This window comes from Podarcis bocagei (genome assembly GCF_964188305.1).
Source record: "Podarcis bocagei genome assembly, chromosome: 5".
Taxonomy (NCBI): Eukaryota; Metazoa; Chordata; class Lepidosauria; order Squamata; family Lacertidae; genus Podarcis; species Podarcis bocagei.
The window spans coordinates 72,650,369-72,671,672 of record NC_138129.1 but is presented as its reverse complement, the minus strand read 5'-3'; the positions used below and the strand labels follow the sequence as shown (position 1 = coordinate 72,671,672).

The 21,304-nt window shown below is 42.6% G+C and overlaps 2 protein-coding genes across 3 annotated transcripts; both read left to right on the top strand.

Annotated features, from left to right (window-relative positions):
* The first annotated feature begins 2,988 nt into the window (after positions 1 to 2,988).
* On the top strand, positions 2,989 to 7,073 carry BCL10 (BCL10 immune signaling adaptor). 2 transcript variants are annotated; one of them, XM_081194111.1, is made up of 3 exons: positions 2,989 to 3,229; positions 5,504 to 5,792; positions 6,423 to 7,073. In XM_081194111.1, the coding sequence occupies exons 1-3, from the start codon at positions 3,170 to 3,172 to the stop codon at positions 6,779 to 6,781; spliced, it is 708 nt and encodes a 235-aa protein (XP_081050237.1). In that variant the 5' UTR covers positions 2,989 to 3,169; the 3' UTR covers positions 6,782 to 7,073. The 2 variants fall into 2 exon arrangements, with proteins under 2 accessions (XP_081050237.1, XP_081050236.1); XM_081194110.1 differs by having other exon boundaries at positions 2,991 to 3,241.
* A 4,897-nt stretch (positions 7,074 to 11,970) lies between these two features.
* Positions 11,971 to 16,318, top strand: LOC308586917 (UPF0690 protein C1orf52 homolog). Its single transcript, XM_081194119.1, has 3 exons — positions 11,971 to 12,305; positions 13,941 to 14,151; positions 15,744 to 16,318. The coding sequence occupies exons 1-3, from the start codon at positions 12,015 to 12,017 to the stop codon at positions 15,821 to 15,823; spliced, it is 582 nt and encodes a 193-aa protein (XP_081050245.1). The 5' UTR covers positions 11,971 to 12,014; the 3' UTR covers positions 15,824 to 16,318.
* The last annotated feature ends 4,986 nt before the right edge of the window (positions 16,319 to 21,304 follow it).

Genomic DNA, 21,304 nt, shown 5'->3' with positions numbered 1-21,304 from the left:
TGTTGGGGTGAAAGTGTTAAACAGCAGAGACCTCTAGTGGGAACTCAATAAATAGCACTGCCACAAATTTGCTTCAGCATTGTATCTCCCATAGTTTAGTATAACAGTCAGTATTTTGAAGGAAGGTTGACATTATCGAAAACATGTTTTACTTTTGTGGAAATAACAGTCTCCACCATCTACTAAAAAAATGGTTTCTGGGGTTTTTCCTGTTGTTATTCTGTCTCTCACAGCTACACTAAACCTACTATTAAAATTATGGACTGGTCATTTCTTCGTCAGGGGGCAAACGGGCAAATTTAGCAGGGGATCAAAAAAATTTTCACTCACTGTAATACAGTAGCACCTCAGGTTAAGAACTTAATTCGTTCCGGAGGTCCGTACTTAAGCTGAAACTGTTCTTAACCTGAAGCACCACTTTAGCTAATGGGGCCTCCCACTGCTGCCTGCCGTGCCGCCGGAGCACGATTTCTGTTCTCATCCTGAAGTAAAGTTCTTAACCTGAAGCACTATTTCTGGGTTAGCGGAGTCTGTAACCTGAAGCGTCTGTAACCTGAAGCGTATGTAACTCAAGGTACCACTGTATAATAATATGACAATATTATATTATTACTGCTAGCCTCAGACTATAGTGAAGAAAGTATTATTACCAGTGAAATCCTACTCACATGACTACACAAACGCAAGTCTAACTGACTTAAATAGATACAGGATTAAGGCCTTACAAGTAGGCATACAAAGGGAAATCCCACAATAGTTTCCTCAGGTAGTTCTGTGTTTCCCATATCTGTTAACATTAGCTAGCTAAAACTAACATCTATTTAAAGGGTCTTTTCACAAGTGATTACTTTGATAGAATGATAGAATGTGACTATAAAAAAGGGAGGAATGAAAGAAACAAAGAAGAAACTAAAAAACATGTCTTTCTTAAAAATGGCTTCAGGGCCTGGCTAGATCCACCATAAGAAGCTTATAGTGTGATGGTGTCACAAAAGGTTAGCTATTTAATTCATTATTTAATTTATTGTTGTATATTTGCTGCCAGAGGAATGAGAGTTGTCTGTGAGATTTGCTGTCTCAGGTGGAATGAAGTACGTACAGTACAATTCTTAAAGATTTTTTTACAAGGGATCCTATTAAAATTACCTTCAGATTATAGTTCATGTTTGTACCTGTGGACTGCACAGGAATAAAATAATAATAATAATAATAATTTTTATTTATTTATTTATTTATTTATTTATATTTATTTAATTTATTTATTTATTTATACCCCGCCCATCTGCCTGGGTTTCCCCAGCCACTCTCGGCGGCTTCCAACAGAATATTAAAATACAATAGTCTATTAAACATTAAAAGCTTCCCTAAACAGGGCTGCCTTCAGATGTCTTCTAAAAGTCTGGTAGTTGTTTTTCTCTTCGACATCTGGTGGGAGGGTGTTCCACAGGGCGGGTGCCACTACCAAGATTCACTGCACCCAAATACACAAATCTAAGACATGCATCCCAAAGAATTTGCATGATTTTGTACAGATTCCCAGCAAAACCACTATAAAATTAGAGATCGTTTCCATATCCATAGACTAGACTGGGAAAATCACAGGTGTGGCACTGGTTCCTGGCACCGTCATAGTGCAAAAACATGATTACAGGGTGTGGATCCTCACAGAGTACTTGGGATTTTCTCCTGGCATCTCCCCAAACCTGAGTGAAGAAAAAGGTTACACCCGTGTCCTCGGACTGTACAGTAAAAATAACACTATGGAACCAGTATGGAGCTTAAGGACAGATCCTCACGCATCCTCCGAATTTTTATATGTGATTCCGGCAAACCACCATCAAATCACAGAGCACATCTGCGTCCATGTATATTATGCTGTTTGATACAGAGGGTGTGTGTGTCAAACACAAATTCTTAGGGATTTATGCCTTGGGTTCACGTTTTTGTGCCATGAAACAGCAGATCCATGACTGTAATGTGCAAGTCTATGGATGTAGATTAGGCTTCCTCAACCTCGGCCTTCCAGATGTTTTGAGACTACAATTCCCATCATCCCTGACCATTGGTCCAGCTAGCTAGGGATCATGGGAGTTGTAGGCCAAAAACATCTGGAGGTTGAGGAAGCTTGATGTAGATATAAACTAATGGCGAATAAATGAACATGATTTTTATTTTATTTTTGCATTTTTTAGTTAACAATGGTTAACCACAACCTTATGTTTTAAGCTATATGTGTTCTATCTCTAGATTAGTTTTGAGCCACCTTGAATCCTGGTTCTGACTGGGGGGGGCGGGAATTGTGTACACTTGAAAACGTTGGCAGCATTAAGATAAATTCAAAAGTGTAAATAAGTTTTGATGGATGTAATACTGGAATACTGAATGGCTTAGTGTAAAATATGCAGGGATTTATGATATGCCAAATGAACCATGGAAAGAGGAAGGGAAGTCACTGGTATTTTAAGGATGTTTAAATGAGTACAGTATTCTAAATTGTAAAACAGAACATTCCTGGTTCTGTGAGAAAAGCGAGATGTAGATAAATATAGAAAGAAGAATAATATTAATAACGCAGCCAAAATAAGCACTAAAAAACCAAGCAGAAACGATTAGCAATAGTTAAAGAGCGCTGCCACGATTTTTATTAGGGCGCGGAACATCAGCTAATTATTTTTTTATTGATTTACTTTTTTGGAGGGGGGGCAGTTGCCTAGATAGATAAGATTAAGAGCTCAGTTGGTAGAGCGAGTTGCCTCTTTTATCTCAGCGTTATGGGCTCGAACCCCACGCCGGGCAAAAGGATCCCTGCGTTTGCAGGGGGTTGGACTTGGATGGCCCCCGCGGTCCCTTCGAATGGTATGATCCTGCGATTTGGCAGGGAGGTAGCAGCGTCCGGAAGGGCGCGCGCGCGCCTGCGCCAGCGGTAAGCCTTGCGTGCGGTCTCTCGCCACGGCCGGCGAAGAGTGGGCGTGGCCTCGAGAGAGAGGTGGGCGGGGCTTCTCCCCACCCCGGCGCCGGAAGCTTCGGCATCTCCCCGGGGGAGTCGGGCTTGAAGGGCCGCTGAGGAAGAGGGGGGCAGCGGCTCCCTTCTCTTTCCCTCCTCCCTCCCTCCCTTTCTTCCCTTCCCTCTCTCGCCCTCTCACCGTCGCCCTCCGAAGCCGTTTCCGCCATGGCCGACTCTGGGCTCCCGGCTGCCGGGCGGCCGCTTACCGACGACGAAATGGCGGAGGTGAAGAAGGAAGTAAGGACCGCGAGAACGGGGAGAGGAGCCTCTGCCCCTCCAGACACGCGGGGAGGGAGGGAAAGCGGGGGGGGGGTATTCGTATCGTGTGAATGGAAAAGCGTGTCGTGGGAAATGGGGAGAGCGGTGGGGAGGGGTAAAGCTTTTGGGGAGGTGGCGTGTGGCCGGGTGCTTGTTTATAAGGCAGTGAATGCCGAGGCTGCCGTGTTCTTTAAAAGCAAAAGGCGCTGGTTTGTTTAAGGCTCCTCTGTGCCAAGATTCCCGCCTTTTTGTTTGTTTGTTTCTCTCCTGGAAAAGGGGAGATGCCTTTTCCTGCCTCTGTAGGATGGGCGTAGTAGCTGCCGTCCCCCCCCCCCCCGCCACCAGATCAATAAAAATAAATAAAAATACTTAACTCATGGAGGGCCTGCCCCACCCCCACTAACTAAAGTCTGCTCTGTAGCAAGAGGGTGAGAAGGAGGAAATGCATACCTGCGGGTGTCCTGGATAAGATCCTGGCTCTGGCTTGTGAGATGGATATTGTCCTGGGGTAATGGTGTGAAGATTATATGCCCTTTTAAAATGTAGGGTTTTTTGGGTGGGGTAGTTATTGGGTTGTTTTTATTTTGATTGTGTCTTTTGCGATTTTGTATTTTATTCTGTTAACCACCTGCCCCTGAGCCCTCTGGGTATAGGGTGGTATATAAATTCAGTTGATAATAATAATAAGCATAATGGAGGTTTCTGTATTCCTTTCACCACCGCCACCCCTTCTACGCTTGGTCCCCAGTGCACCACCCACCGAGGGGTGCCGACTTGAATAAAATATTAGGTGGGGGGAGCCAGGTAAGCCTCGCCCCCACACAATGGATCGCATGATGTGGTGCTCACACACTGCTTGAATGGCCATGTCCATCAACTTGAGGGGGGCTGGCCCCCTTAAATATTTTATTGGGGGAGGGGCAAAGAGACCCCAGCCCCTTTGAGTTGGTTGCTTCTGTGCACCCACCCCACTGCTCAACCTGCATTGGAAGGGCTGTATTAGAATGTAAAATATACTGTACTAGGTGAGAGCTGTGAGTAATGTCAATCGCAGTTCCTAGCAGTGAGGCATGTTCTCACAGGAATGCCACTGTTGGGCAGGGGAGGTTCTCTGAATTGCAGAAAAGTCTCTTGGTGAGTGCCCTTTCATGTCCTAGAAGAACATTAAAAAGGAGGAAGGAAGGTCCTCTAAATCGCATGCATTCTGCCCCCGTTTGTAAATTTCTACGTAGGAGTTTCTCTTGGAGTGTTTATAGGAATTCCCCTCTTTTGTTTCTGAGCTTGACACATGTATGAGTCAATAAAATTAGTTCTTGCTAGTTCTATTTTTTCCTGCTATGAAGTCCACATACTATGTGTGGAATATACGATGTTTGTTCAGAACCATAAATCTCTCTCAGTACGTTATTACTTTATGCTGGGCCAGAGGGTAATAACAGTTTATGTTCACAGCAGTAGTGTAATGACAAATTTAGGAAGTGCAGGTCCCTTCATGATGTCGCAGCCGCTCGTCTTCTTAGATTGCACCATAATATACGTAATTATATAGTAATAATTTGGGATGCATTGCAATCATCAATGCAGATCTCCACTTGTTGCTTTTCAGCTAGATACAATTTTTTCTATGCATGTATACAAATAAATGATTTGGAGTGCTGCAATATTTTATTTCACAGTGACTTTCCTCCAAGTTCCATTGTACTTAACAGAATTTGAGCACCATTCTCTTGAAGCTGAAGCACTTTGTGTTTTCAGTGTTCCTAAATGCTAAGCTTTGGAGTATACACCTCAGTTTTATTTCCATAGACCTTCACCCGAGTGACCCTAGGAGCCAATCTTCAGAGGCTGACTTTCCTCCTTTCAATTGGATTGGCTCCAGTGTGCACAAAGGGTGAGAAGACCTCTTCTCAGTGGCTAAAAAATTCCCCTTTCATGCTGATTGGGGAGCTCTAGAATACTAAAGAGAGAAATAGCTGAAACACCTTTGGTAACCTCTTGCTGGCAATTTCCTTTTTGTTTCTGTAGTCAACATACAGATACTTTACCTTAACTTGAAACATCTGATTCCTTTCTGGTGTATGTGTGTGTTGGTCAATGATAGCGATTAATGAAATTTGTTACAATTTGAAAGCTAGGATGAGTATTTGAATGTGCACCAAGAACTACCACACATATATTCATAGCACAACATACAAGATGAAAAATTCATCTGTTGCTAACTTCGTCATTTCTTCTTGCTAGGTTTTGGAACGATTGCGCCGCTATCTGTGTGACAAAATTATTGCAGAAAGACATTTTGATTATCTACGTTCAAAAAAAATACTCAGCAGAGAGGACACTGAAGAAATCTCTTGTCGATCTTCAAGTAGGAAGAAAGCTGGGAAGCTGCTGGATTACTTAGCAGAACATCCCAAAGGACTGGATGCACTAATAGAATCTATTAGATGGGAAAAAACACAGACCTTCCTGTTAGAAAAGATAACCGATGCTGTCTTGAAGGCAAAAAATGAAAAATTGGAAAGCCTCAAAGGTAAATGGAATAACATGCATTGGAATCTATTCCAAAAGGTTTTTGTAAAAATTAATTTTCATGCAACCTGCTTCTGTGCGTGTTTGCTGAAAAGTGTGTTCCACTGATTTCGGGGGACTTATGCCAGGTAAAACTTCAGTTGTCAGCTGTGGGTTTTGGTTCTCTTTTTGTACTTAAGATGAATAAACCCAAGGCACAAGCTACTGACCAGAATTAGTTTGGTCAAAGTCAGGTGATAGCATTAGGGTGGGGGTGTCCTTTGGAAAGGGGATATGTGGAAGAACTTAATGTAATGTTTCTATTTGAGTGTTTCATGTCTGGCCTGGGTAGTTGCATTGGATTATATTGGTAATTGGTTTCTGCCTTTTAATTTTACCTCTTAAGAACCTGCTGTATCAGGCCAATGGCCCATCTACTGCAGCATCCTCTTCTCACAGTGGTCAACTACATGCCTCTATACCTGAGGATTGGAAAGTGGTCAGCGTAACACCAATTTTTAAAAATAAGAACCAGTACTTGTAACACTGCATGCATGGACTCAAGAGGCAGTGTTGTAGACTTAAAAAAACAAACAAACCACCACACTGTGTAAATTGTATGCAAATGATGCATTTTATGTCTTTATTACAGGCTTGAACTGTAGCAACTGCATGGCTTCAGGGTATGACCAATCGAACAATCTCTCCAGATCACAGTCGAATGAATCTAATCTCTTTGAGAAACAAAAAGACAGAGAAACCACTTACCTTCATCCAGAAGAGTTTAGTACATCTGCTTTTGTATCCGCTGCTTCTCTTCATTCAATGAATTTGCCGATTACTGAGGTTGGAAGTACGGAAAACTCTGTTTTCTCAGCCACGCTTCCCGGCCCTGGAGATTCTGGAGCCCCACCTCTTCCGCCGCAATTGCAAAATGAACAAGAGGAAACATGCACGACTTCGAGTGACAGTCCTTTCCTGCCTTTAAGATCCCGCTCTCTTCTTCCGTAGCGATATTTTTCCTTGAGTACTATCATGATGGATGCCTTGAACAGTTTTGGGTGGTGAGGAAAAAGTGTCTAACTGTAAAGTCACAATAGATCAAGAAATAGCTTGACAGCTCACTCCATCTTATAAGTTTTTTTTATAAAAAAAATCTGAACTGTTTTCCCCACTAATTCATATTTTAAATGTTTGTTTGTATGCTTTTATTGGTTGCTTTTTTTGCAGTGTAAAAGCTTTTAAATGGTATTTTCTATTCAAAAACAATATAGGCAAAATGATGCTCAATTGAACATTTTAAGGAGGTTTTTCCTACTGTTTTCTATATGCACTGTCTGCATAAAATTCACACCGAGAAAGCATAATTTGATCCTCTTCTGCACTGTAAGAGAAATTTAATCTGGTGATTTTTTGAGCTTGCTGATTCCTGAGAACTTCCTAGTTTGCTTCCAATTCGTGCTGATGAAGTGTCATGAGGAGGGAAGTTTGCATCGAGGAAAGTTTTGAGATGAACATAGTAGTAATGAATGAGGGTGGTGAGTCTTACATCTCACAGGTGTTGGCATTACATTGGTAAGTTCTGCTTAGTTACTATTGACAGGAAGTAAAGAAGCCTCGGAACCTAGGGAAACGTATTCTTTGGTTTGCAACCCAAGTACTTTATACAATTGTTTTGTAATGTATCATGGGGTGCCTGCCTTGTCCAGTTTTTGTGTGACATGAACAAATTCCTGGCTGTAGGATTAAGTGCCTTCCTTTGGAGTAAGACATGATCTTCTGAGTAATACTCTATTGCCGCTGATCTTCAAAAGCAATTACCGTATTTTTTGCTCTATAAGACTCACCTTTTCCCTCCTACAAAGTAAGGGGAAATGTGTGTGCGTCTTATGGAGCGAATGCAGGCTGCGCAGCTATCCCAGAAGCCAGAACAGCAAGAGGGATCGCTGCTTTCGCTGCGTAGCAATCCCTCTTGCTGTTCTGGCTTCTGGGATTCAGAATATTTTTTTCCTTGTTTTCCTCCTCCAAAAACTAGGTGCGTCTTATGGTCTGGTGCGTCTTATAGAGCGAAAAATACGGTGAATCAAATTCATTTTTATTCACTATCAAAACATTAACTTTCTAGGCATTTTACTTCGTTTTAGTACATATGCCTTGGGCTCCTTTACAATACTGAATATATATCTAAAATTAACAGCTTAATTACTCTCTCAAAGTGAAACAGGTTGTCACAAATATGAATTAGCTACAAGCCACTAAAGGGATTTTTTGTTGCTAACTAACAGGGAAAAGATGCAGCAAAAGAAAGATGGCAGTAAAGAGGGGCCTTACTTTCCTGTGAACTTCCAGGATTTGCCATTTTTTATTAACTTTTCTAAACGTCTTTTCTACTCTTAATACTATTTTTTTCTAAACCTCTTTTCTGTTCTAATACTATTGTTGCTTAGCTTTACTAAAGATGCGTACTTCTCAACATTTGCGAACGTACAACTAAACGAACATGATATTCTTTTAAATTCCAGATGTATACACTTTAAAAAGTATTTGCGCTCTGGGCATTATCAGGGATGTAGTGTGTCTTTTGCTGTCTTCTGTAGTAACTGTATGTCTACTTTAAACCTCAGGGAAGCAGTGCCTTTTTTATATCCAGTCAAAAGTAAGTTGTCTCAGAAATACCAACGTATTGAAATGTGCCTGCATCTTTCTTTCACAAGCCCTTGGATTAAAATGTGCAATAAATTACACTAATTTACAGCCTGCTCCTATGCATGTTCACTCAGAAGTAAGTCCCACTGTATTAGAATTACAGGCAAATATTTTAAGAACATTTGATCTGATGGTAATGGGTCAATTACACTGGTCACTGTCTGCAGAACACAGTAGATCTTAAGCACAAACTGATCTGGTGGTGGTTCTGTCGCAGTGTATTAAGTACTTGCTTGCCATGTAGCTTGCCTGAACTCAAACTTCCATGCTGGTGATTTACAGGGCATTAAGTTCCTTTATCTGATTATCTACTCTAGATGTTGCTGTGTTAAACAAAACCTTGTATTCACACAACCGCGAACTTAACATTTAATATTGTGTGATGTTTTCCTCTGAAAAGCTTTATGGCTTTCTAGATTTTGAAATTGCACTAGGGTTTATTCCTCTCCCAAGTATGTGATCCCCTATAATCCAAAATTTATTTGTGTGGAAATTGCCACTATTTCTGTGACTATTTCTGACCATAATGTGTTCTACTGTGTAAATTGCGGACTGTTCACAACTGCTGTATTACCCCCCCCCCAAAAAAAAAGAAAGGTACAACCAGTATAAAACAATACTGAACTGAAAAAAATGTTTGGAAACTCTAAACTCAACTGTTCAAAAATATTTCTCTTGTAGAGTTTCTTTTGAAACAAGCAACCTGAGAAGCATTAATTTCTAATAAATTGTCATTAGGTGGGTTGTTCTTTTTTAAAGTACACCTCACATGTGCTAAGTTTGCTTTCTATTCAGTGGCAGCTGTGTTCTTAATGGCTTTGCTGAGCAGCATTGTTCAAGGGTTGTTGACACCTGACAATAAAATACATTTAGAGCAGGTTATATCTTTGTGGCATTTCAAATTGGAGGATCATTGTAGCCTTCAACAGGTTCCTTTACAGCACTAGGCTCTGATACATTAGCCATGATAATGAAAAGGAACATCCATGTTCAGAACCCGTGTTTTCTGCATATTAGAGGCTTGTGTGTGTACTGCAATGGGCTTGTTTTCATACTTGGCTTGTAGACTTCTGGGAAGAATCTGGCTGCCTGCTGTTGGAAAAAGTCCTGGAAGAGAGACCCTGGTCTCACACAATTCTTAAAGTTTTGGTGCTCTGGGCAGAATATTTTTCTTCTAATATGATAATTTGTTTCTGCTTAATTCTACCCATAACTATTGGCCTAAGGCATTACTCTTAGGAGTGGGCTGAGATTGGTTTGGTCACAATTCTTTCTAACATTGTAACTTTTCATGAATACTATAGAAACCACAGTTGATGCTAGCCAAATGACATAACAAATGCATTCTAGCAGATTGTTATGGTAATGTAAGGGTGTAAAATAACAAAAGCTTTATATCCAAGTAAGGCTATATGGCTACATAAGGCATGAACTCTAAGGTTATTTAATATGTTTGTAAATATATTTTGCACCAGAATACTTGTTGGGATAGGTCATCAATGAATTTGGCAGTGAGTGTTAAAATATTTTCTTCCTTCCCTGTAATGGCTTTTGTTGTCCTTGCAGTCAATTATGTAAGAATGAATTTTAAAATGAAATAATGTTTTGACCATACTCTGCCTTTCTCTGTTGGAATATAAGGTGAGAAATATTTGGGTGGAAGATACCAGTGTTTGAATGTGTGGTTGCTTTGGAAAATGGATGGCTGCCAAAGCTTGGATCTGCTGTAGGTGACCAGAGTAAAATCTCAGCTGTTGATGGTTGCTGGAAAAGAGAGGCTTTGGGATAACTTTGGACCCACACAGCTAGTACAGGGGTTTATAAGCCTCCAGTAATGTTCTGCTCTTTGAAGCTTAGTTTTTCCTTTAACTACAGCATTTTGAGTAACCAGGTCTGTGCTCTTTTATATCCTGTTACACATCAAATTTATTACAGCACAAGCCGTTGTGGACCAGAGTCCCATTTCATCACATGCATGCATTGTGATCCTTGGTTTATAAAGCATTGTGAGCTGGGCTGAGTGTAGTTCTACTCAGCCAGGTACTTGGTGCTATACTAATACAGACTGGGGTGATGAGGCATTGCTGTGGTCCAGAGAGACTCCCATCACAAAGAAACCCCTGTATCTTGGAGTGGACCTAGATCATGGGTAGGCAAACTAAGGCCTGGGGGCTGGATCTGGCCCAATCGCCTTTTAAATCTGGCCCACAGACAGTCCGGGAATCAGCATGTTTTTACATGAGTAGAATGTGTCCTTTTATTTAAAATGCTTCTCTGGATTATTTGTGGGACCTGTCTGGTGTTTTTACATGAGTAGAATGTGTTCTTTTATTTAAAATTCATCTCTAGGTTACTTGTGGGGCATAGGAATTCATTCATTCCCCCCCCCAAAAAAATAAATAGTTCAGCCCCACACAAGGTCTGAGGGACAGTGGACCGGCCCCCTGCTGAAAAGGTTTACTGACCCCTGGCCCAAAGAGGCAGATTGGGGGGGCATGCCTTTTGTTAAGGAGGCAGAACCTCGGCTACTGATTTTTATTGATTGGGGGGGCAGCTGCCCCCACTCCCCCCCCCCGCCTATGCCCATGACAAGACCTGTTGCAAAGGTGAGTGAACATGCCTTTGAGCATGTTACCATGCCTGTTGTGTAGCAGTCACAGGCAAAGCAACCCACTTTATCTTCCATTGCATCCTCAACTTCACTGCCCAGTAGAACAACTTCGAATAATTCAACAGGTATTAACATCAGCCCATAAAGGAGGCATTTAAAGCACATGGTTCCTGGCCACCAAAGAATCCTGGGAACTCTATTTTACTCCACACTCAGCAACAATTTCTAGAGCCTTTAACAAACTAAAGTTCCCAGGATTTAGGGGAGGGGGGGCCATGTGCTTTAAATGCGTGGATGCAACTCCCTAGACTACAATCCCATACCCTCCAACATTTCTCCGATGAAAATAGGGACATTCCATTCCATAATGATAATTTTACTATTTATGCCCCACGCATCTGGGCAGCTTCCAACATATATAAAAACATTTAAAAAAACAACTTCCCTATACAGGATTGCCTTCAGACTGCTCGGCGGTCGCATAAACTCCATACCCTCCAACATATCTCCAACGACAATAGGGAAGTTCTATTCCATCCCCTCCAACATTTCTCCAAGGTAAAGGTAGGGCCATCCTAAGGAAAAGTGGATCAAATCAGAAACCGGGACAGCTTCTCTAAATCAGGGACGCCCCTGGAAAATAGGAACACTTGGAGGGTCTGCAATCCCTTACACGTTCACTTGGGCATGAGAGCCCCCATCGACCTCAACACAAGTGATATATTAACACTGGATATATATACTGTATATTTCCCCCAAGTGGGGCAGCAGCAGAGAGGAGGAGAGTTCTTTCCCAGCCGAGGTGGCAGCTTGAGTTCGGCCGCCCCCTCTCTTTCCTTCCCCAGGCCTGAGAACTTCCCCGGAACCTCCCTCTCCTCGCGCCTCCGTTTCCGCGGGCGGGTGTTTCTGCCGCACCGGTCCCCCGCCATGGCAGCTGCGGAAGGGAAGGACCCGCTGGGCTTTTTCGCTGCTTACGGGGCCAGCGACGACAGCTCGGACAGCGCGGGCTCGGACTTGGAAGGCGACGAAGGGCCCGGCTCGGGCCGCGGCGGGGAGGCCAAAGGGCCGCCTCCTCTGCCCAGGGGGAGCCCCGAGGGCAGGCCGCGCTTGCCCGGGCCCGACGAGCTGTTCCGCAGCGTCCACCGGCCGGCCTTCCTCTATAACCCGCTGCACAAGGAGATCGACTGGGAGAGCCGGGTCCTGCGAGCTCCAGAGGAGGTGGGTGGGGAAGAAGCGGGGGGCTGCGGAGGGGAGGGCTGGGGGGGTCGCTCTCCTGCAGCAGCAAGAGCCGGGCGACGAGGGGAGGACCACGCTGGGAAGACCCAAGGTGATATATTCCTAAAGGACGGAGTTGTATACGGGAGAGATACACGCATGATGTGCATCCAGGGGTAAATAAAATGTTTGGGGGGACAGGTAAGCTCCCCCATAACCGACCACAACAGTGCATACACGCACACTATTTGAATGACAACTTGGGAGGGGGGGGTCACATATTTTATTGGGATGGCTGAAGGGACTTTGGCTCTAGGAGGTGGCTCCTATGTGTGCCTCACTGCCGGGGCCTGTAGCTTTTCTGGCTGCGGGTGCCCCTGGCAGTCTATACTTGTGTTTCTTGTGTCCTAAATTTATTTTATTAGGGAGGCTTGTGGCCTAAAAAGGTTGGTTTAGGGCTATTGGAGACCCTGGCTGGAGAGGGTATTTGAGACTTTTAGGCCCCACACATTTACACACACAAATCTATCTTAAGTGTTGGTTTGCTTCATCGGATCTGTTATCCTGAGTTTCAGGTGCATATGGAACGCTGAAAAGTTGTGTGTGATGTTAATTACATTATAATCGATGGCTATGCATAATTGATGGCTACACATTAAAATAGTATCTAGATCAGTGGTTCCCAACCTTTTTTTGGCCGTGCCCCACCTAAGCATCTCTAAAATCCTATGACACATACGATAATTCTTATTATTCAAAAAGTGAACTCCTAGTCATGTGGAGGAAGCCTAAAAGGCCATTAACTTGGTTTAACTCATTCTCAAATTCCCCCATGTGTGCCACATGTTGGGAACCACAGATCTAGATATTGTGGTATTGACTGTTTGTCTGGAAACAGAAAGGGCTGTCATTGAAGGTCCAGCCATAGGGCAACAGCAATTGCCCCAGCAGCACTTGTCTCTTTACAACTTCTCAGTGTTAAATATTTTAATTTTTTATAATTATAAAAATAATTAATTTTTTAAATGAAAATCCTGTGTTGGTCCTTCCATCCTTCTAGGGGAAGGGATGAGGATTCTGTGGACCTCCAGATACATTGGACTCCAGCTCCCATCATTCCTGACTATTAGCCATGGTGTCTGGAGCTGGTTGGAGTTGACACCAAAAAACATCTGGAGAGCTTCAGGTCCCCGATCCTTCCCTAGAGCCAGAGGCTGCTTTAAAGCCTAGCATTAAAGATACGGAACTCCTTGGTCAGTGGGGTTTGCTTTCTTGTTTGTATCCAAAATATGGAACTTATTTATCCTATTTGGGATGAAGATGGAGTATTTCTCCTAGATCAGGGTTACTTGTTTTGTATTCCTCCTCCATTTATCCTTGTAATGAGTGGCTTGGCTTATCTGCTTAAACCATTTTGATTTCTAAATGGCTTTGGCATTGATGATACTATGTTGCTGCTTTATTCATTCATCAGTGATACTGCTCATTCATTAGATGTTGGGTATTTTCAGATATGAGAGCAAAACAACTTGTGCCCTGATTGCACCTATGCCTTTAAAATGTATTACAAGATACGTAGTCCCTGCACTTGGTCTTCTGACAGCACAGTATTTTAACCCAATGTGTTTACCCAAACAGCCTCCAAAGGAGTTCAAGGCATGGACGACACATGCTGTTCCGCCCCCTGAAACTTATAGTGTCAAAGAAACAAAGCCGCCGCCACCTCCTGAGCTCGATATGGCAATCAAATGGTCCAATATGTATGAAGATAATGGTGATGATGCTCCAAGAAATCCAAACAAAGTTAACTTCTTACCAGCAGAAGAGGAGCAAGAGCATGTAGAATCAGGTAACCCTTTGTATAAAAATAATTTGATTTAAATCTCCCCCGTGCCAGTTAGATACTTCCATCAATGCCAATTTGTATAGTATAGTTTTGAATCCAGGCATACTTTTAGCCAGCAATACATCCCGTGGCTTTTTCAGCAATGTAATAGTAAAAGCAGCATAGTTTTCCTGTTACAATTTTACACCTGAAGGTAGTTTGGGTTGTTTGTCATGGAATGCGGGGGCACAGGAAGTACAAGGCACTTCCTGTTTTTGCATGCTTACCTATAACAGAATCTTTGCATCTCCCCCTCAAGATGGGGATTGAATAGTGCAGGAAAAAACAGGGTGGGAGAGTGGAAGACATTCATTTTCATTATGTTTATGTCCAACTTTTCTTCTATTATCATGGAATCCAAGATGGCATACATGTGGTTTCCAGGTAGTCACAAGGCATCAGATCCAGACTTGCTTAGCATCAGCAAGGCTGTATCTTCCTGTATTTTCAGACCACAGTGGTAACTCGGGTTACATATGCTTCAGGTTACAGACGCTTCAGGTTATAGACTCCACTCACCCAGAAATAGTACCTCGGGTTAAGAACTTTGCTTCAGGATGAGAACAGAAATTGCATGGCGGCATCGCAGCGGCAGTGGGAGGCCCCATTAGCTAAAGTGGTGCTTCAGGTTAAGAACAATTTCAGGTTAAGAATGGACCTCCAGACCGAATTAAGTTCTTAACCCAAGGTACCACTGTATAATACCTATTTCTCTTCTTCCTCCTTCGCTTTCCTAACGTTCAAAGCCACTTTTGTCTGTTGGCTTTTACTGATGCGCGGGAGTTTCTGTTTTGATAATGAAGGTGTGTGTCATGTTCTGAGGTATTTTAAGTAGTTTCTTCCTCAGGACAATCCCTGAATATTCTGATACTAACTCTGAGTTTTTCATCGCTTAAATCACTGGAGGATATTGCAGCTTCTAATAAATGGTTTAACTTGCTATTTTAGATTTCTTTTGGACCCTTGTTTCCATGTGTCCTTTTGGTTTGACTGCTATTCCTATTAAAGATGCAAGCTTTGACTAGAATGTTTAATATATAAAAATATACCTCCATTGTACCCCATGCTTAATTGGTGATGCTCACAAGTAGAAACTACTAGACCGTAGACCGTTACTGGCCACAGAGATGTGCCAGCACAATCCTCCCTGTACCAAACACTTTGTTTTTAAAAATTGTTGAACTGCTCTTACCATTAATTACCACTTGATGTTCAACTATATACTTTCCTGTAAATTAAGCCTATTGGATGTAATCCTACAGTCTGCTAAATCAGAAAACACACACTTCAAGGAATATCAAGTCCCTCCTCAATTTTTTCCAGGTTAAAAATATCCAATTCCTTCATTCAACCTTTCCTTATAGAACTTTTTTCTATACCCTTGATCATTTTTTGTTGCCATCTTCTGAACCATTCTATATCCTTCTTCCAAAGTGTGTTGCCGAGAACTGAACGCATTATGCCAGATGAATTGAAGCCAAGCTTTTGTAAATGGGGCTTTAAAAACCTCCAGCTTATGCATATATTTGCATTTATAAATACTTTTTTATTTGAAGATGATGAAAAGGATGAACCTGCTTCGTTTAAGAAACGCAAGCTAGACCCTGAGGAGCAGCTGAGAAAAAAGAAGCAGTGATGAATTGAACAAAAGTTTGACTGCTGACAATGTTGTTCTTGAACACGTAGAACGTCTACTGAACCTTGATTTCACCACTGGACCAGGCAGCAAAAAGCATTGCCAACCATACAGCACATTTATGGACTCTATTATTATACAGGAAATTATAGAATGCATTGATTGGTATTGTTTTAGATGTCATGTCTATAAACCCACAATGTTTCAATTAGAACCCTTTTAATGAAAACACAACCTTTTAGAATATTGTGGTAAATATTTGTGCGGGCTATGGAATTTCAGAGTGTTCTGTTCATTCATGAAACTGAAAAAAATGTGAGAATTGTTTACTGAACTACCATTGGGGTAGAAGATATTTGTATCTAAAATCAAGAAATGACATTTTAAAGGGGTGAAGTTTTCAACAATGTATTGTGGTGATGATAGGATGCTATTTTGAAATGTATGTAAAATATGTAAATAGGTCACTGAAATAAAACTATATGTTTGGAGGTGTATCTGGTATCCTTACTCCAAAACTGACAAAAATGCGCATAATAAAAAAAACTCCATAATTTCCTATAAATCAAGAATATCTGTGTTGAGTCACACAAAGCTTTGTATATGTTTTTAATAGGATTTCACCATGCCCCTGCCCCCTGGAGAGTTGTACTTTTCTTGCCATTTTTCATTTTTACTACCATAGATGTGCCATCTGACTTTTCTTCCTCAGACTCAGAAAAGGACTTTGTCTACAAGAAGGCATTGCAAGAAAACAGCAGAATGTTTGACAAACACACAGTGTTCCAAAATATCTGACATTTGCTATCTCTGCTGCCTCACTCTGCCTAATTGTAAGTGTAGCCCCGCCTTGCTTTCTTTGAATTTAACCAACTAGTTGCCTTAAATGGTCTTGCAAGCTTTTGAGAGCCATCAAGCATCTCTGCAGCAGCAGCAGCAACAACATTTTTTATAACATGCCTGCATATTCTTTTCTGAGAACAACGAGGAAAGTGAGGCAGATTATATGAATCAGACAATAGTTACACTTTATCCTGAGTAGTGTAGGAACCATTAAAAAAGCAACGACCCTTTTGTATTTAGATTTCTGTCATCTCTCAGTCATTCAGATTCTAAAGGATTTTTTTTAACACAAGATGATAAAGTGAATAAAAAATAATACTTTGTAGTACAGTGGTGGAGAACCTTTAGCTTTGCAAGCCTCGTGAGAGCCTCTAGGCCTCCACATTTGGCTCACGAGGCTGTTTTGGCCAAGCCACACCTGCCTGTCTCATCACCTGATCTCAGGTGCGGAATAGGTAAAGCTACGGTGAAGCTGAATTCAAAAGGAAATATTCTTCTTTGGCAGCCATGGCTTGAAGTCACTGCCTTTCCAATTTTGCACTTGAGTTCATTTCCATTCAAGCTTTGTCTGCTTCAGATTGAAATAAAAATCTGGTGTGATACAGCATCAGGAGATTGACAAGGAGATGGCCCTGATCCAACAGAAAGCCAGTTCTGCCCATGCTCTACTCTTGTGGCCTTGGTTTGAAGAAAAAGTGACAGGAAACCGTTCCTTCAGTTTGTCTCGTCAAGAGACTTAGCTGCAAGCTCTGAATAATTTTTTTTAATTTTTGGTTATTGCTTAGTACCTATGACATTTTAACACTTTAAAATTCTTCACTTGAGTTGCAGTTTCTTGCAAGCATTTGTTAGGATGAACCCACAATTGTCCTCCATCTGGTATCCAGGAGTAAGAAGAAATGCTAATTGGGTGCCTGTCTTCAGAGGTGCTGCTTATTCGTGCAGCATATGCTCTGGCTAAAAGGATAGATAAAAGTGGGTCTGACTTTTAAGAGCTAACTTGGGAGTTTTCGCCAACACAAAAAAGTGCTGACTGCTTGCCCTCAGTATGTTTGCAAGTGACAGATGTTCTCCAGGAGCAGTCTGTGTTCTCGGAGAACAATGAGTGTAGTAAATAACCCAGATCCTTGTGTGCTTTCAGGCGTCAAATGAGAATCACCAGTCAGCTTGGAAAGCAGACGTCTCTCCCCTCACAGACACGAAAAGGAGGCTCTGGACAAAAGTTGCCTACCAAAGGTCCCAGGTTCAGTCCTCAGCATCTCCAGGTACAACCAACAGAGAAATCTATCTGAAGCCCTGGAGAGCTTTTCTCCTTCTGTGTAGTGGACAATTCTATGGGGACAAGGGTGGTGCCGTGGTCTAAACCACTGAGCCTCTTGGGATTGGAGATTGTAAGGTTGGTGGTTCTAATCCCTGTGACGGGGTCAGCTCCCATTGCTTTGTCCCAGCTCCTGCCAACCTAGCAGTTCGAAAGCACACCAGCGCAAGCAGATGAATAGGTACCACTGTAGCGGGAAGGTAAACTGTGTTTCCGTGCACTCTGGCACTCGTCACGGTGTCCCGTTGCACCTGAAGCCGTTTAGTCATGCTGGCCACGTGACCTGGAAAAACTCTGTGGACTAATGCTGGCTCCCTCGGCCTGAAAGTGGAGATGAGTGCCACACCCCATAGTCAGATCTGGCTGATCTTAACTGTCCAGGGTTCCTTTACCTTACCTTTAACTTTCTGAGCTAAATAAGCCATTTGTCACACTTGGCAGAAGGCAGAGGCCTCAGCCCTTGTTCCCTGTTGCAGTTCTGACTGCAGTATGAATTGTAGCGTGTTGAAGCATCGTCCTCTTTGAGTTATAACGAGGCAAGCTGCAGACCAAGTCACCCAATTAAATATGAGAACTGAATAAGCAAACCTTTCTGAAAAAAAAACAGCTGATAAAAGCAGCCCCTAAGTTGTAGAACTCTTTCCCCACAGAAGTCAGTCTAGCAACTTCACTATGCAGTTTTTGTCAAATGCTGAAGATGTACCACTTACCTGGCCCTGAGAGGTATGTATTTGAGGACCCACCCTATTTTCATGAATTTAAGTTTTGAACTGGGTTTTTTTAATGTTGCATTTTAAATTGCTATCACCTGCTCTGGGACCTTTGGATGAAGGGTGGGTGGTTGTTATCATCATCATCATCATCATCATCATCATCCATAGTTTGGCCAGGAAAACAAAGTTTTTATTCTGCATTTCCTTGAGAGTCCACTAGGAGGTGCTAAATTGATGTTTTCCCATTTGAAGCGGTGCTTTTAATAGGGCAGGAATTTGTTTTGACTGAGGGGAGGAAAATAACTTTCCACTCAACTAACTCCTTGTTGAAGGTTGCACACCTGCTGCCTTGAATCTGTGCTCTCTGACCTGGGGCTTTTGTTTCTGCTTAACGGTCTTTGCAGCGTTCTGGTTTTTTTTTTGTTTGCTCTAGCCAGTTGCTTGAAATGGCTTTTGTGTGTCTCAAGCGGCTGTGTTTGTATTTCTTCACCCAATAAATATGTTTAAATAGCCATGTCAGCCTTAAGTTATGGCTACTTGTGGAGGTTGAAAACTGTGTTTTGGGGGTTCAGACCTGAACTCCTTATTTACATCTTCTATTTAGTGTCAGGGCACAGCTGGGTGCTCATAAAACCAACACTGGGGGAAAGAAGAGGCGCGCACACAAAGTATCATTCTTGACGATTTTTCCTGCACAAACTATTTGTGCAACTGGAGCATCCAAAGTTTGAAGTGGAGCAAATAACAGATAGAAACGTACTGTATTTTTTGCTCTATAAGACTCACTTTCCCCCTCCTAAAAAGTAAGGGGAAATGTGTGTGTGTGTTATGGAGCGAATGCAGGCTGCGCAGCTATCCCAGAAGCCAGAACAGCAAGAGAGGTTGCTGCTTTCACTGCGCAGCGATCCCTCTTGCTGTTCTGGCTTGTGGGATTCAGAATATTTTTTTTCTTGTTTTCCTCCTCCAAAAACTAGGTGCGTCTTGTGGTCTGGTGCGTCTTATAGAGCGAAAAATATGGTACATTCTATTTGTGGATAGCTTTAAATTTGGGGTTGTTGTTATACTGTTTCAAAATATTTGCTCCAAATTTTGTTCTTTTGGGCATTTCCTGCACCACCCCTCTTCAGTGCCTCAGCTATGCATGTGCAGTTGGCACATTCTGGTTCTCTCACCCTGGAGTAAAGTTGCCTCACTTGATGTGAAGAAATGTGCATGAGAGAAATTGCCTCTGTGTTGCGATTTAAAAGGCCAAAGGTTAACCAAAGCAGTTCACCCCCCCTGGGGCAAATGTCTCACCACCAGATGTCCCAGGAAGCAACTGCGGAATGTTAGATAAATCTCTGCGTGTTCCTGAACCATGAACTAGATTTAGATTTAAGCCAGTCTGCTTCCTTTTAAAGTCCATAAAACGAGCACTTAATTGTAATCAGGTTATTTGAGTCACATGGGTTTAGGTACTGAGGTTCATGTAAACAAGCCAAGACTAAAGAAATCCATTCATTGACTGAGCATTTTTATTCTGCACCTCTCTCGCTGTTTGACGGCTTGTAAACACAACAAAAACGCAACTGTTAAAATTTCAGCAATGTTGTTGATGATTTCATTAAATGGCAGAGAGGAGGCAATCTAAACATTAGGAAGAACTTCCTGACAGTAAGAGCTGTTCGACAGTGGAATTTGCTGCCAAGGAGTGTGGCGGAGTCTCCTTCTTTGGAGGTCTTTAAGCAGAGGCTTGACAACCATATGTCAGGAGTGCTCTGATGGTGTTTCCTGCTTGGCAGGGGGTTGGACTCGATGGCCCTTGTGGTCTCTTCCAACTCTATGATTCTATGATTATAACCATGGTTTGATTACTGGACGTTGAGGTTTGGGCTGAACCATATCCAATGTCCTAGTACATATTATTTCCTTTTTAAAACATGACTAGTCACTTTTCCGCTGTCATTGCACCAGACGCCGGCTGCGGAATTGGTTTTTGATGCTGGGTCCTTGGTTTTCTGGTCACGTGCTCCCAACTACATCCTACCACCTGGGACTCACAAGATACTCTCGTCCTGAGATGGTCCGGCCTCATCCACAAGCCAAACGTTACCAGGTGCAGTGGCTGGTACAGTGACATGGCTTGCGATCCCAGCATCTAGGATGTTACCCTGGTACAGCGATGGAGGACAGCCTAAGAACCTGCAGAAGTCAGGTGTGTGTGGACAGCGGGCATGCTGGGAGTTTTCTAGGGCAGAACTGCTCAGCTACCTCCAACCAGGACACTGTGTGCGACTCTCCTTACGGCTGATCTGGAAGCTGCGGCCGGTGCAGAAGGGTGCAGTGAGATCGCAGAAGCGGTGGTCCTTTGAACAACGTGCAATGCCACTGCCGAAAGAACTGCACTGGCCGCCAGGGCGCTACCCAAACAAGTTGAAGGTCTTCAGGGGTAGGTTAGGCTGAGAGACGAGGCCACAAAGTGAGCAGCGGTTCAAACATGAGGCGTCCACACCCAAACAGTGCTCTAAGTGCACAACCACAGGAATTCCCTTGACTCCCAGATGCTTTGAAACTGTTTTCTGTATCTGAGAAACATGACTCTTCACATGATGCCCTGATTTGATTTTT

Coding starts and splice junctions, on each gene's coding strand:
- BCL10 (XM_081194110.1), top strand. CDS start 3,170: ATGGCCGACTCTGGGCTCCCGGCTGCCGGGCGGCCGCTTACCGACGAC. Junction 3,242..5,503: donor TGGCGGAGGTGAAGAAGGAA/GTAAGGACCGCG, acceptor TCTTCTTGCTAG/GTTTTGGAACGATTGCGCCG. Junction 5,793..6,422: donor AAAATTGGAAAGCCTCAAAG/GTAAATGGAATA, acceptor TCTTTATTACAG/GCTTGAACTGTAGCAACTGC.
- LOC308586917 (XM_081194119.1), top strand. CDS start 12,015: ATGGCAGCTGCGGAAGGGAAGGACCCGCTGGGCTTTTTCGCTGCTTAC. Junction 12,306..13,940: donor TCCTGCGAGCTCCAGAGGAG/GTGGGTGGGGAA, acceptor TTACCCAAACAG/CCTCCAAAGGAGTTCAAGGC. Junction 14,152..15,743: donor GCAAGAGCATGTAGAATCAG/GTAACCCTTTGT, acceptor TTTTATTTGAAG/ATGATGAAAAGGATGAACCT.